The 15,370-nt window shown below is 34.3% G+C and overlaps 1 protein-coding gene across 1 annotated transcript in view; it reads left to right on the forward strand.

The window, feature by feature from the left end:
* Positions 1-15,370, forward strand: part of FAF1 (Fas associated factor 1) — a 476,898-nt gene that overhangs the window by 389,250 nt on the left and 72,278 nt on the right. The window contains exon 18 of the mRNA XM_029230785.1: positions 1,121-1,209. Within this exon, the coding sequence (XP_029086618.1) occupies positions 1,121-1,209 (89 nt within the window). The remainder of the gene's footprint in view (positions 1-1,120; positions 1,210-15,370) is intronic.

Consider the following 15,370-nt stretch of genomic DNA (forward strand, 5'->3'; position numbering starts at 1 on the left):
TCCCTAACTGCATGTTGCCAGTGGTCATAAGGGAAACTGGGAAAGGACCATTGAAAGATTATGTTAGTCAAACCCTACTCTGGAAGAATACAAGCAAGGATGCTTACTATTTGTTGTCTCGTTGGTGGCCATTCCATTAACGGGACAAGAAGACACCTTCTCAGGCCCTGGAGAAGACAGGCTCTTTTGCCTGTAGGTTTGAAAGAAGAGAAAAATTGCTATATCTTTATGTATCTTCATGAGTTTCCTTCTCTCTTGTAGATGCATCCGAAGCAAATAACAGAACTTAATGCATGCAAGAAATGGCATATATTTGCTATATGTTTGTTACAAACTTGGACAGGAAATAAAATAGCATTCAAGAAAATCAAATATTACAATACCTTCTCCATAAAGATTATAGCATAGTCATTTGAAAGCAGCTGAAAGGGAAAAATATCAGTTGGGAAAAGAAAAATTTTTTTTTTTTCAGAAATTGAATTACTGCTTGTTTCACCAAAGAATTTTTAGTGATAGGAGATAATTCTAAGTAAACAGTATGCTAAGATGGCAAAGGAGACAGGCTTCTGAGTCAGACTCATATGGTTTCAAATCCTGACCCTATAACTTAACCAACTTGACGTTGGTTAGTCAGGTTACTTGAGCTCTCTAAACCTCATTTTCCTTCTCATTACAATCAAAATCATAATAACACCTTCATAGAATTGTACAGATTAAATGAGATTTTATATCTATAAACCTAATCACTTAATGTAATTTGTTTGGCATATAAACAAATGGTAGTTGTTGCTAGCGTTATTAAGTAGATATGTTTTCCTAACTTGAAAGATACTTTGATCCTCATGACTTGGATATTCTTCTTGTAGTGCTGAAAGTCCTTCTTATTAAGTAAGAGACTGTTCCCTCAAATCTAAGTATTCTGAAATTTCAATTGCCAGTATACTGCTTTGTTCTCTTTCTGAAAATATGAAACTTTTCAGTGAAAACATGAAAGTTTTTATTAGCATGCCAGTCTGTAATTTTTTTAGACTGTAGTTATTCCTTACTGATTAATTCTAGAATGACTTTCCATTTTATAATGACTTTAATGTGAAGTTTGGCTATCTCCATGTGTTGCTAGGTAACACAACAGTGGATGAGTTAATGATGAGACTCATGGCTGCAATGGAGATCTTCACGGCCCAGCAACAGGAAGATATAAAGGATGAGGTAAGGTGAAATGTTAAGTAGACCTTTAATAGGATTTTGTTGAGATAATTTGTCAAATGGTGATGCTTGCCTATGTCATGATGGATAAATAAGGCATTGATGAAGATGTGTTTCCACATGAACGAAGGGTTTTTATGCCACTGAATTTACCTTTCAGTCCATTCTTTTCATGACCCAAGACCCAACAATTTGTTTAACTTTATGGACATTTATACTTTGCTAGATTTGATGGCAGGAGGTCAATTTACAGGAAACGAATTCTGAAACATGTTTACAGAAGAAACTACAGTTCAGGAAGTCCAATCTATTATATGGGTTTTTCACTCACTTTTAAGGTCCTCTTACTCTTTTTAAGTATTGAGATTGATTAGCAATAAACACATTTTACACTTGAACATTTTTTTGAAGCACTGTGAGAATTAGTAAAAAGATCACCAGAATTCTGAATTTAGCAGTCTCCCGAACATATTTAGATGGTATAGATGAGATGAGCATGGAACCTCAGATAGAACAATAATAACAGCAATATTCATAATGACAATAGTAGTCAACACTTACTGAATATCTGTAATGTACTAGGCACTATGCAAAGCACTTTACATTTATCATCTCATGTGATCCTCAAAACAATCCCTTGAGGCTGCATATGAGTCAGAGTTCTGGCTGGAAACAGATGACACTTTCAAACTGGGTTGTTTGAAAAGAGTTTAATAAGGGAACTATTTATGAAGATATGGGCAGAGTTTATGGGAGTCAACAATGGATAGTACATTCTAGGGCTAAAGGAAGCCATTACTACCCTTAGGCCTAAAGGCCTAGGAGAAGGTGGTATATGAAGAGGATCGCTTCTATTAGAGAGATATAGCCAACCCTTGGTGAACTGGTAAGGAAGAAACTAAGGAATAGCTTCCCTTTCCTTTTATACTCTGATCTCCTGCTAGTACCTCCTATTGACCTAACCCAACTAGAAACTGAAAGGCAGGCAAGTGAACCTCCCTGGGCAAAAAGCTAGGTAGAGCATGGATACTGAGGGGCAAATGGAACATAATCCAACACAGATTGGTATTGTCATCTCTACTTTTCAGATGAGAAAACTGAGGATCAAAAAGTTTAAGTTAATTTACCCAAGGGTCACACAGCTAGTAGGATCTATAATAATCTCAAGTAATTATTAGTGCTTTATCAGTCAAGAAATTTCTGGATTTGGAAAACAGTCTCAAGATAAAATATGAAACAAATCTTATCATTTATTAATTTGAGATGCTAAGTTCGTATATCCATCAAATTATTCTTTTTAATTTTCTCTTTGTTTTTAATTTTTAAAGAAAGATTTACATAGAACAAATAAAGGAGAGTTTGATTTCTGAGCAATGATGAAAAGTTTCTGCGTATAATGAGTGTTTTCAATACAATACTCTAGCTATTACAAATGGGAAAAACAAACAATTTCCATTTAACCTTGTACTGTTGTATTTAACTTTATTTACTTGTCTCTGTCTTCTACTAGACTGTGAGTTAAAGAGCAAGGGTTGTATCGTATTCATGTTTGTAACTCTGTCTTCTAACAGTGTACCTAGGACAACGTAGGCACTCAAAAAATGTTTGTAAGTGATTGAATAAATGAATAGTTGAAAGAATTTACATGAAATAATGTGACTTGAAAAAATAATACTTGATTACAATGATATAAAACCTGATGTATCCACATTAACAAATATGAAAATTCTGAGCACTATACCTAGAGTTTTAATACTCAGTAGATTCCTTTTATTGCTATAAAAATGTTGTTTGTAATTTTTCTTAGTAGTGTTTCATTTACTCTGAGGGAAAGGTAATCGGGTATATGGTAGAATGGTGTTTATCTGTTACTTTATAAATTGACACTGACATTTTGAAATAATGAAGTACTGTACTTAGTTAGGAATTTGTAATAATAGGTGTGTTGCCATTCAAGATTACATTTATCCTGGAATAGAGGCATTGATTGACAATAATTCACTAAACACATTCTTCAGCCATTTAAATCTTGATTCTCATTAGTACTCGATTTACAGATTATGCTGTATAATAATATGAATGCACAATATTTGCATGCATATTCCCAGTTCATTCTTTCATTTTAATTTGTGTTCCTCATAATTCATTGGTAAGGAAATTGACTTTAATTCATTTAATACTGAGCACAAAACTTAATATGAGGGTTACAGGAAAAATCTAAGACTCTGTATAATTGAAATTTTTTATTGAAATTTAACTGCAAGAGATAAAAGATTTCTCTTTGTTTTTGTTTTTAGAGTGTCTTATGAAATTTATCTTTCAGGTCATAAGTAGAGTTCCTAAGAAAAGCTTTTCTAAGTTTAAAAACTTCTTTTAGACTATGCACAGATCATGATTTGGTATCTGCTGAGTAAGTGATAAGAAACACTGTCCCTTGTAATTTGGCTTTACTTTATAAAAAATTTCAAATAAGACTTAAGCATACAGTTAAAATTAAATTGTGAACACGTTTGAAGGATGGCTTCCTAGGCCTGAATTTATTTAAACTCATCTTTGATTCAGTTACGTCCATCATTTCAATGATACCATTGTATTAGTGCAACCAGAGATTCCTATATTACATAAAGCTTTTATTAAATAACACCAAGCCCAAAGCATAGTCATACTCTGAGTCATTCTTCAATGGCTCAGAATGGGCTAACCTTTATATCGCTAATTGTTCTGTCTCTAACCAGGAAGTATAAATTATGTATGAGCCTCTGTTTTGACAGAACTATCTCCATATAGATTTATTCATAGACATTTTTATTAATGGTATTAGTTTGGTTTTATAAGTGTTTACTGAGCATCTATGAAGAATATAGCACTGGGCTAGGTCCTGGGGACAGAGAGGTGCTTTGCTCTAGTGAGGGGCTATTTGCAAAGAAGGGATGAGGAGAAAAGCAAATATCACTATATGACAGTGGCCACATTTTAGCACCTGTTTTTGATTACAGCTTGGTTCCAAACAATAGATGCTTTCTAACATGTAAATGGAGTCAGTTTTTTCATATGCACTAGTTTTTTTAGCCGTGAATAATCTCAAAACCTCTGATTATCAAGAGTTTATTATACTTAGCTCTTGATCTATTTGTGGTTTCATTCATTTGTTCGTTCATCCATTCAACACTAATTTACTTAGAATCCTCTATCGTAGGTGCAAGAATTACCCCTTTCCAGCCTAACCACTCTGATTAATTTGTATCTAAGCAATATCTCTGTAATTGTCAAAACCCAAATGTTGGAGATCAGGGCAGATTTCAAGGTCAGGAACACCATTCTCATTTCTTTGGTAATGGTAAGAATATACTAGTGGAACATGGGCAGCATATGCCAGAGGGGCCTTTTTAGGCTTACCCTTTAAGGATTCTGATTTGAGACTTAAAAACAGTACTGCCACAGCACAGGGAGGGTAGGTTTATTGGCTCAAGGCAGCTTTTTGTGTCGCCAAAGGAAATTGTTGGCTTTGTGTTTGCCCCATGGAATGTGTAACTTTTTTGTCCTAAGTTTTGTCTTTATCTTACTGTTTGAAGCACTGAACTCCTTTTCCTTTCATCTGTTTAAAATCTCACCATTGTCATACCCATTCTCTTTCCAGAACTAACAATGATAAACAGGATACAGATTCTGGCTTCTGTTGATGTTTTCTTTAAAACAGGAGTAAGTCATCACAAGATAGAGAATAAAAACAGTATCTTTGTGCAAAAACTAAAGCAAAACATATACAACAGACCAACCTTTAAAAGGATCTTTCACTATTAGGCTTCTTTAAAAATATATCTGGACTACTTCCTGAAGCTAGCAAGAATAGTATCAATAGTTTTGTTAGGAGAGTTTTCCCTGATATAGCTATGTATAAATCTATATGTGAGATTAAAAACAAAAACAAAAGTCAGTATTTTTAAACATCAGAATTGCACTGAAAGTGTAAAAGTCAGAGAAGATCTAATACCCAGAAGTAACTTTAAGGAAGAAGAGCTAATTGAGTTAACTGTTAATGATTCGAGCACTAAATGGGTAGTTGAGAATACCATAGACGGCTTTCTGTAGTTGGTTGCTTTCTGCTCACAAAAGGGCGGTTGTTTTTTTTTTGTTTTTTGTTTTTGAGATATCATTGACATATAACATTGTATTAGTTCCAGGTGTACAACGTTAATGATCTGATATTTGTATATATTACAAAATGATCACCACAATAAGTCTGGTTAACATCCATCACCACACATAGTTATAATTTTTTCTTGTGAAGAGAATTTTTAAGATCTACTCTTAGCAACTTTCAAATATACAAAACAGTATTATTAACTGCAGCCACCATGCTGTCCATTACACCCCCATGACTTAATTATTTTATAACAGGAAGTCTGTACCTTTCAACTAACTTCATCCATTTTACCCACCTCTCAATCAGCCAGCCACTCCAGCCCACTCACTCTGATCTCTGCCAACCATCAATCTTTTCTCTGTATCTATGAGCTTGATTTTCTTTTTTTTTTTAGATTCCACATATAAGTAAGATTATGTGGTATTTTTCTCTGACTTATTTCACTTAGCATAATGTTCTCAACGGTCCATCATGTTGTCAGAAATGGCAAGACTTTCTTCTTTTCTATGAATGAATAAGATTCCATTACACACACACACACACACACACACACACACACACCACATTTTCTTTATCCGTTTATTCACTGATGGACATTTAGGTTGCTTATATGTCTGAGATGTTATAAATCATACTGCAGTGAACATGAAGGTGCATATATCTTTTCAAGTTAGTGTTTTTGTTTCCTTCAGATAAGTACCCAGAAGTGGAATCTTTGGATCATATGGTAGTTCCATTTTTAATTTTTCTGAGGAAGCTCTATACTGTTTTCCATAGTGGCTGCACCAATTTACATTTCTACCAACAGTGCAGAAAGGTTCCCTTTTCTCCACATCCTCGTCAACACTTGTTATTTTTTGTCTTCTTGATAATAGCCATTCTAACAGGTGTGAGGTGATATTTCATGGTTTTAATTTGCATTTTCCTGATAATTAGTAATGTTGAGTACCTTTCCATGTACCTGTTGGCCACCTGTATATGTTCTTCGGGAAAATGTCTATTCAGAATCCCTGCCCATTTTTTAATCAGATTGTTTGTTTCTTTTGCTATTGAGTTGTATGAGTTATTTATATATTGAATATTAATCCCTTATCAGATACATGATTTGCAAATATTTTCTCCCATTCGGTAGCTTGCCTTTTCATTTTGTTGATGGTTCCCTTTGCTGTGCAACAGCCTTTTAATTTGATGTACTCTTCTGTGTTTATATTTTTGCTTTTACTGCCTTTGCTTTTGGTGTCAGATCCAAAAAATCATTGCCAAGACTGATGATAAGGAGCTTACTACCTATGTTTTCTACTAGGAGTTTTATGCTTTCAGATCTTAATTCAAGTCTTGAATTCAATTTTAGCTGATTTTTGTGTATGGTGTAAGATAGTGGCCAAGTTTCTTTCTTTTGCATGTAGCTGTACAGTTTTCCCAACACCATTTTTGGAAGAGACTGTTCTTTCCCCCTTGTATATTCTTGGCTCCTTTGTCGTAAAATAATTGACAATTTATACATGGGTTTATTTCTGGCCTTTCTATTCTGTTCCATTGATCTATGTGTCTGTTTTTATGCCAATACCATACTGTTTTGACTACTATAGCCTTGTAATATAGTTTGAAATCAAGGAAGCCTGATGCCTCCATCTTTGTTGTTGGCTTTTTTTTTTTCTTCTTCTTAAGATTGCTTGAGTATTCAGAATCTTTTATGGTTTTATACAAATTTTAGGATTCTTTGTTCTATTTTTGTGAAAAATGTCCTCAGAATTTTGATAGAGATTGCATTGGATCTGTAGATAACTTTGGGTAGTATGAACATTTTTATTCCTAGGTATTTCATTCTTTTTGATGCAGTCGTACATTGGATTGTTTTCTTAATTTCTCTTTCTGATAGTTTGTTGTTAGCATGTAGAAACATAACAGATTTTTGTATGTTGATTTTGTATCCTGCAACTTTACTGAATTTATTTATTAGTTCTAAAACGGCTTTTTGGTGGCACCTTTAGGGTTTTCTATATATAATATCATGACATCTGCAAATAGTGACAGTTTTACTTCTTCCTTTCTAATTTTGATGGCTTTTATTTGTTTTTTCTTGCCTGATTGCTCTAGCTAGGACTTCTGATACTACATTGAATAAAAATGAAAAGAAAAGAACATCCTTGTCTTGTTCCTTATCTTAGAAGAAAAGCTTTTAGCTTTTCACAGTTGAGTATGATGTTGGCTATGGGCTTGTCATAAATGGCCTTTAGTTTGTTGAGGTACATTCCCTCAATACCCACTTTGTTGAGAGTTTTTATCACAAATGGATGTTGAGTTTTGTCAAGTGCTTCTTCTGCATCTATTGAGATGATCATATGTTTTTTATCCTTTGTTTTGTTAATGTGGTATATATCACATTGAGTTATTTGCGTATATTAATCCACTCTTGCATCCCTGGAATAAATCCCACTTGATCATGATGTAATATCCTTTTAATGTGTCATTGAATTCAGTTTGGAAATATTTTGTTGAGGAGTTTTGCATCTATGTTCATCAGGAATATTGGCCTGTAATTTTCCAGTCCTGTGGTGCCCTTGTCCAGTTTTGGTATCAGAGTGATGCTGGCCTTATAAAATGCATTTGGCAGTGTTTCCTACTCTTCTATATTTTGGAGGAGTTTGAGAAGGATTGGAATTAATAATTCTTTAAATGTTGGTAGAATTCACCTGTGAAGCCATCTGGTCCTGGACTTTTGTTTGTTGAGAGATTTTTTGATTACTGATTTAATCTCCTTAAATCGATCTTTTCAGATTTCCTGTTTCTTCATGATTCAGTCTATACATTATGTATGTGTCTATACATTTATCCATTTCTTCTAGGTGATCTAATATGTTGGTGTATACTTGTTCATAGTAGTCTCTTATGATCCTTTGTATTTCAGTGGTATCAGTTGTAATGTATACTCTTTCTGATTTTGACTCCTGTCTTTTTTTCTTGGTGAGTCTAGCTGAAGGTTTGTCAATTTTGTTTATCTTTCCAAAAAACCAGTTCTTATTTCATTGATCTTTTCTGTGGTCTTTTTATTCTCTTTCATTTCTTTCCACTCTGATTTTTGTTATTTTTCTTCCCTCTACTAACTTTGTTAGTAGAACAACTTTGTTCTTCTTTTTCTAGTTTCCTGAGATATAGTTAGGTTGTTTTCCAACAACCTTTCTTGTTTCTTGATGTAGGCATTTGTCGCTATGAAATTCCCTCTTAGAACTGCTTTTGCTGCATCCCATAAGTTTTGTTATGTTGTATTTCTTTTCATTTGTCTCAAGGTACTTTTTTGATTCCTCTTTCAATTTCTTCTTTGACCCATTTGTTGTTCATTAGCATGTTGTTTAATCTTTATATATTTGTGAATTTTCCAGTTTTCTCCTTGTAATTGATTTCTAGTTTCATTACTTTGATTGGAAAAGATGCTTGATACGATTTAACTCTTCTTAAATTTGTTAAGACTTGTTTTGTGACCTAATATATAATCCATCCTGGAGAACATTTCATGTGCACTTAGGAAGAATGTGTATTCTTTTGCTTGTGGATGAAGTGTTCTATATATGTCTGTTAACTCCATCTTGTCTAACATGTTGTTTAACTCCAGTGTTTCCTTATTGGTTTCTTGTCTGGATGATCCATCCATTATGAAAGGGGTGTATTAAAGTCCTCACTATTATTGTGTTGCTATCTATTTCTTCCTTTAGGTCTGTTAATATTCATTTTATATATTTAGATGCTCCTATGTTGGGTGCATAAATTTTTTTTAATTTCAAAAAAATATTCATTCATTCATTTTGGCTGCTCTGGGTCTTACTTGCAGCACATGGGCTCTTCATTGTGGCACGTTTAGTTGTGGCATGCAGACTCTTAGTTGCAGCATGCATGTGGGATCTAGCTCCCCAACCAGGGATCAAACCTGGGCCCCCTGCATTGAGAGCGTGGAGTCTTACCCACTGGACCATCAGGGAAGTCCCTAAATGTTTTAAAAGGGTCCTTCATCCAATGATTTTTCTCCATAGTTAGGCCCAGATCACAGAAGATGATGTTTTCGCTCATCTTGCTTGTATATATTCATTTCATAAATATTTATTGGTCTTTTTCTAGGCACCAGATGTAGGGCACCAGTAACACAGTTGTAAGCAAGACAGACAGGGTCCTTGGACTTACAACCCAGCAGTTCCAAGTTGATGAAGCCCCAGGAGCACCCAGCTAGGGTGAGCTAGACATGCTATATAAGCAATTTGACATGGAGCACAGAAGGGCTCTTGCATTCTGCCAGTGCAAGCTATGAGGCAGGTAGTACAGGTAAGAAATAAGATAATAATTGTAGTCATTCTTCAAGTTCCTCCTATATATCAGGTATAGTTCTAATCTCTAAGGCAGTGTTTTTCAGTGTGTTTCCTAGACTATTGGTGTACTCAGCTATCTATCAAGGATTCCAAGCAGTTAGGTGTGAACAAGCAACATAATCAGTTTTGTTCACTTTTATTTCACATTTTGAAATGTAAAATAAATTATGGTATCCCTCCAAATCCTATTTCATTCACTGTATCTTTTACAATTTATTAGACTCCTCATGTACAACAAGAATTGCATTGGTTGCTTAGTCTTGACAAATACTCATTTAACTGGGGCAGTTGATTTGGCTTCTGAACTTTCATGTCATTCATGTGTTATTCTTAAGTTTACATTCATTTTTCCTTGGTAAATTAGTTATATTATATTCTTAGTTCACCAGAATTGATCGTGGCTTACATGTGGTTCATTGAAGCATAAAAACAGTGACGAAAATACTATAATAAATACTGTAAATCAGTACAGATAGTTGGAACTACTTCAACATCAGTGTAAACATAATTCAGAGAACTATAGTGCTAGTATAGGAAATGCCAAGGCAGCTGACTCTGATTTTAATGATTTCACACTAGCTTCTATAAAAGAAAATTTTGACTGAGAAGTAAATATATGAAAATTGATTATATAGGAAAAGCAATCTATTCACCCTTAGTGCCACTGTTTCTGTTATAAAATTTTTCATAAAACCATGAGGTCTTCAAAGTTTTTGTTTCATTTGTAAGTAAAGCCCAATGACCTACCTCTCTGTTAAATCAATAGATTTTTTCAGAGCAAGAGAAAAAAGAATACTTACCACTAAAACAATTTTTTAAATTTTATTGCTTAAGTCAGAGAAGTAACCAAACCAGGAGAAATTGCTTACAAATTGGACTCTTTGAGGTAAAAATGGATTCAAATATTACTCCTGAGAAGAAACTTGTAAATCCAGCTACTACAAAGTTAACAATAGAAAAAAAAAAATGCTCAAACAAGACAGGAGAATAAGTTCCTAGGGAAGTACTTCATCAAATGGCACTGTTGGATGGAATGCAATGGCAATAGGATGGCCTGTGGAAGAGTAGTGACCACACTGTGCTCACTATCTTGCTTTTCGGTTAGATAAAACCACTACTGTGTGCGAAGTGAGAATCGGTTCTTGGCATATTGTTATACGTATATATATATGAGGTAGAATCATTTCTTCATTCTGTTCATCAATGAGAAATGTATATTACCAGAGAAGTTTTAACTTAATGATTATTTTTGCAAGTTCTGAGTTAGATTTTAAAAGATACGGTAGAATCAGTACTGATGACAAAATTACTTCAAAGAACACCATCCAGAAAGTGCAAAAACAACCCACAGATTGGGAGAAAATCTTTGCAAATCATATATTTGATAAGGGACTTGTATCTAGAATATATAAAGACCACTTACAACTCAATAATAAAAAGGTAAATTACTCCCATTAAAAATTGTGCAAAGGATCTGAATAGACATTTCTCCAAGGAAAATAAGCAAATGACCAATAAGCACATGAAAAGATGTTCCATATCATTGGTAATCAGGCAAATGCAAATCAAAACCACAGTGAGATACCACTTCACACCAACTACAGTGGCTAGAATCAAAAAGTTAGATAACAAGTGTTGGTGAGGATATGGAGAAAGTTGAACCCTTGTAGACTGCTGGTGGGAATATAAGATGGTGAAACTGCTTTGGAAAATAGTCTGGCACTTTCTCAATTGATTGAACATAGTTACCATATGATCCAGCAGTTTCATTTCTAGTTATATACCTAAGAGGAGTGAAAAGATATGTACATACAAAAATTTGTACATGAATGTTTATAGCAACATTACTGTAGCCAAAAGATAGAAACAACCCAAATATTCATCAAGGTATGAATGAGTTAGCAAAATGTGGTATATACATACAATGGAATATTACTCAGCCATAAAAAGGAATGAAATTCTGATACATGCTACAATATCAGATAAATTTTGAAAACATTATGCTAAGTGAATGAGCTCATCACAGAAGACCACATATTATATGGTTCTGGACTCATATAATAAGTCCAGAATAGGAAACTCTATAGAAACAGAAAGTAGAATTGTGCTTGCTTACAGTTGGGTGTGGGGAGTAAGTGGTTTTGGAAGATAGGAGGGTGATAGCCAGAGGTTTGTGTGGTTCCTTTTAGAGGTGATGAATATGTTCTAAATTTGACTATGGTGATGGTTGCATATATCTATGACATGTACACTTTAAACCATTGATTGACTTGTACACCTTAACCATGTGAATTGTGTGTTATGAATGCATTATATCTCAATCAAGCTGGTTTAAAAAAGAAAACAAACTATATGTTCAGCAAGAAAGATTATGACTATTCAGATGAAAAGGGTTGCACCTGAAAGTCAATCTAAACACTGCTTTACTGAAATGAATAGCTAGTAATTAATAATATTCCCCTCAAATCTTGATATGGTATTGAAGAAAATAATGAAAATTGCTAATATCTTCGGCAGCTTCAAGTAGACATCTTTCTGGTAAACCGTTTAAATAATGCAAAAGGAGTCTAAGACGTTCCTTCTCAGACAAGTATACTGGTTATCTAAGTCAGATCTCAGAGTGTCACCTGGGAACTTGTTAGAAATGCAATTTTTCAGGCCCCAGCCCCAGACCTGCTGAATCAGAATTATGAGGGTGGGACCCAGTAATCTGTTTTAACAAGCCCCCCAGTTGATTCTGCTGCACAATAAAGTTTGCAGTCCTCTTCCCTAAGGGAAAGGTATGAGCATAAGTTTTTGTAATGAGGCATGTGATAAAAACTTTTTATGACTCTAATAATAAAGGTAAAAATGCAAGGGCCTTGTTCAAATTTTATATCTCAGTAATATATTCTTGAGCATCCTAACCCTGTTTTTCAGGGCTAAAAATACCATAGTTTTTAATTTTGAGAATAAAATTTCAAGATTTCTTAGGAAAAAATGAACTGTGGTGCACATGGCTTTAATTATCAAGAGTTTGATTCTTTCCAAAAACTTGATAATCTTCTTCATTCCTCAGTAAAAGAAATTGATTATATATAATAGAGGATGTTTCCAATCCCTTAAGGCTTCAAGAAGAAATACTTTTTAGAGCAAGAGCACCCAAAAAATGAATTAGGAATCTACTTACCACTATCTCCCAAGGTTAAACGGTCAAGTCTTTGTCTCTTGAGTGTGATAAACTCATTGACTTAAGTCTGATATAGCTTAAAGTAGCCCTGTATGAGGACTTTCCTGGTGGTCCAGTGGTTAAGACTCCGCACTTCCACTGCAGGGGAGCGTGGGTTCGATCTCTGGTTGAGGAACTAAGACCCCACATGTCTCTCTGTGTGGCCAAAAAAAAAAAAGTAGCCCTGTATGAGAAGTGTCTTTATAATTTGAGTCCTTATTTGATCCAAATATTCAGATACAACTGAAAAAGCCAACAAGCTTTAGATTATATTCTTAATAATCTCTAATTGGAATTTTCTAAGTTATTAGAAATAAAGAAAAAAATGGGATATGAAAGCTACCCTACAGCTGAAACTAGGAGTCATCAAACTGGATATAAATAACTTTGGTGAAATATTGTAAACAATATCAATTACCTTTTAGTTAAAAGGTAAAGATAATAAACTATTACTAGTACTAATTAAATATTATGGCTGGGCTTCCCTGGTGGTGCAGTGGTTGGGAGTCTGCCTGCCGATGCGGGTGATGCGGGTTCGTGCCCCGGTCTGGGAGGATCCCGCATGCCGCGGAGCAGCTGGGCCCTTGGGCCATGGGCACTGGGCCTGTGCATCCGGAGCCTGTGCTCCACAGCAGGAGGGGCCACAGCGGTGAGGGGTCCGCGTACCGCAAAAATATATATATATATATTATGGCTTATTTTTGTTATCTAAAAATTAAGATCTTAGAAATTTTCCTAAAATTGATGTTTTACACATGGGCCAGTATCATTAAGTTCACTATTTTAAAGGAATTAAAGTCTGTTTCTTTGCCAGTGAGTTATGAGGTACACAAATTAACATGAAGACTGAACTGGGAATATGCCCACAAATATTGTGTGTTCGTACTATTATACAATATAATCTGTAAATCTGGTATTAATGAGACTCATTTGATGAGGAAAAAGTATTTGACAAAATCAAACACCATTTCATGTTAAAAACAAACAAAACAATAGTTACAGAAGGGAACTTCCTCAACATAATAAAGGCCATATTTGAGAAACCACAGCTGACATTCATACCCAATTGTTAAACACTGGAAAGCTTTTCCCCTAAGATCAGGAACAAAACAACTATGTTTACTTTCACCGCTGCTATTCAGTAGTGGAAGTTCTATATAGAGCAGTTAGGCAAGAAAAATAAATAGGAGGCATTCAAATTGGAAAGAAGTAAAATTATCTCTGTTCACAGATGACGTGATCTAATATATAGAAAACCCTAAAGATTATACACACACACTGTTACAGCTAATAAACAGATCTGACAAAGTTGCAGGGTATAAAATTAAAAATCAATTTTATTTATACTAACAATGAAGAATCTGAAAAGGAAATTTAGAAAAGAATTCCATTTACAATAACATTAAGAATAATGAAATACTTAGAAATAAACTTAACCAAGGAGGCCCATGCCCTGTATTCTGAAAACTAAAAATATTGCTGGAAGAAATTAAGAAGGCCTAGATAAATGGAAATACCTCCCCTGATCATGGAATTGGAACACTTAATGTTGTTTAGATAACAACACTTTCCAAAGTGATCTACAGATACAGTGCAATCCTTATCAAAATCCCAAAGGTGATTTTTGCAGAAACAGAAAAACCCATTCTAAAATTCATACAGAATTTCAGGAAACCCAAAGTCACTGAAACAATCTTGATTTCAAAACTCACTACAAACCTACAGTATCAGAACAGTGTGGCACTAGCATCAGGATAGATATGTGGACCTACAGAACAGAAAAGAGAACCCAGAAATATTCCCTCATATGTATGGTCAAATGTTTTTTACCAAGGGCACCAAGATCATTGAATAGGGAAGGAACAGTCTCTTCAACAAATGGTTCTGGGAAAGCTGGATACCTAAATGCAAAAGAATGAAGTTGAACCCTTACCTGACAGCATATACAAAAATTAGCTCAAAATGGATCAAAGACCTAAATTTAAGACCTAAAACTATAAAACTCTTAGAATAAAACATAGGGGGAAATCACCATGACTTTGGATTTGGTAATGGTTTCTTGAATATGACATGAAAAAGCACAGAAAACAAAAGAAAAAATAGATAAGTTTGGAGTTCATAAAAATTTAAAACTTTTGTGCATCAAAGAACACTATCAAGAGAGTGAAAAGACAACCTACGGAATAGAAGAAAATACTTATAAATCATATATAATAGGATTTAATATCCAGAACATATAAAGAATTCGCACAACTTAACAACAAAAAAGCCAAACAGCACAATTCAAAATGGGCAAAGGACTTGAATAGACATTTCTCCAAAGACGATACACAAATGGCCAACAAGCCAACAAGCCAACAAGATGCTCAACATCATTAGTCATTAGAGAAATGCAAATCAAAACCACAATAAGATACCATCTCACATCCACTAGGATGGCTTTAATCTAAAAGAATG

The sequence above is a fragment of the Monodon monoceros genome, unplaced genomic scaffold, assembly GCF_005190385.1.
Source record: "Monodon monoceros isolate NGI ecotype Baffin Bay Population unplaced genomic scaffold, NGI_Narwhal_1 Super_Scaffold_18, whole genome shotgun sequence".
Lineage (NCBI taxonomy): Eukaryota > Metazoa > Chordata > Mammalia > Artiodactyla > Monodontidae > Monodon > Monodon monoceros.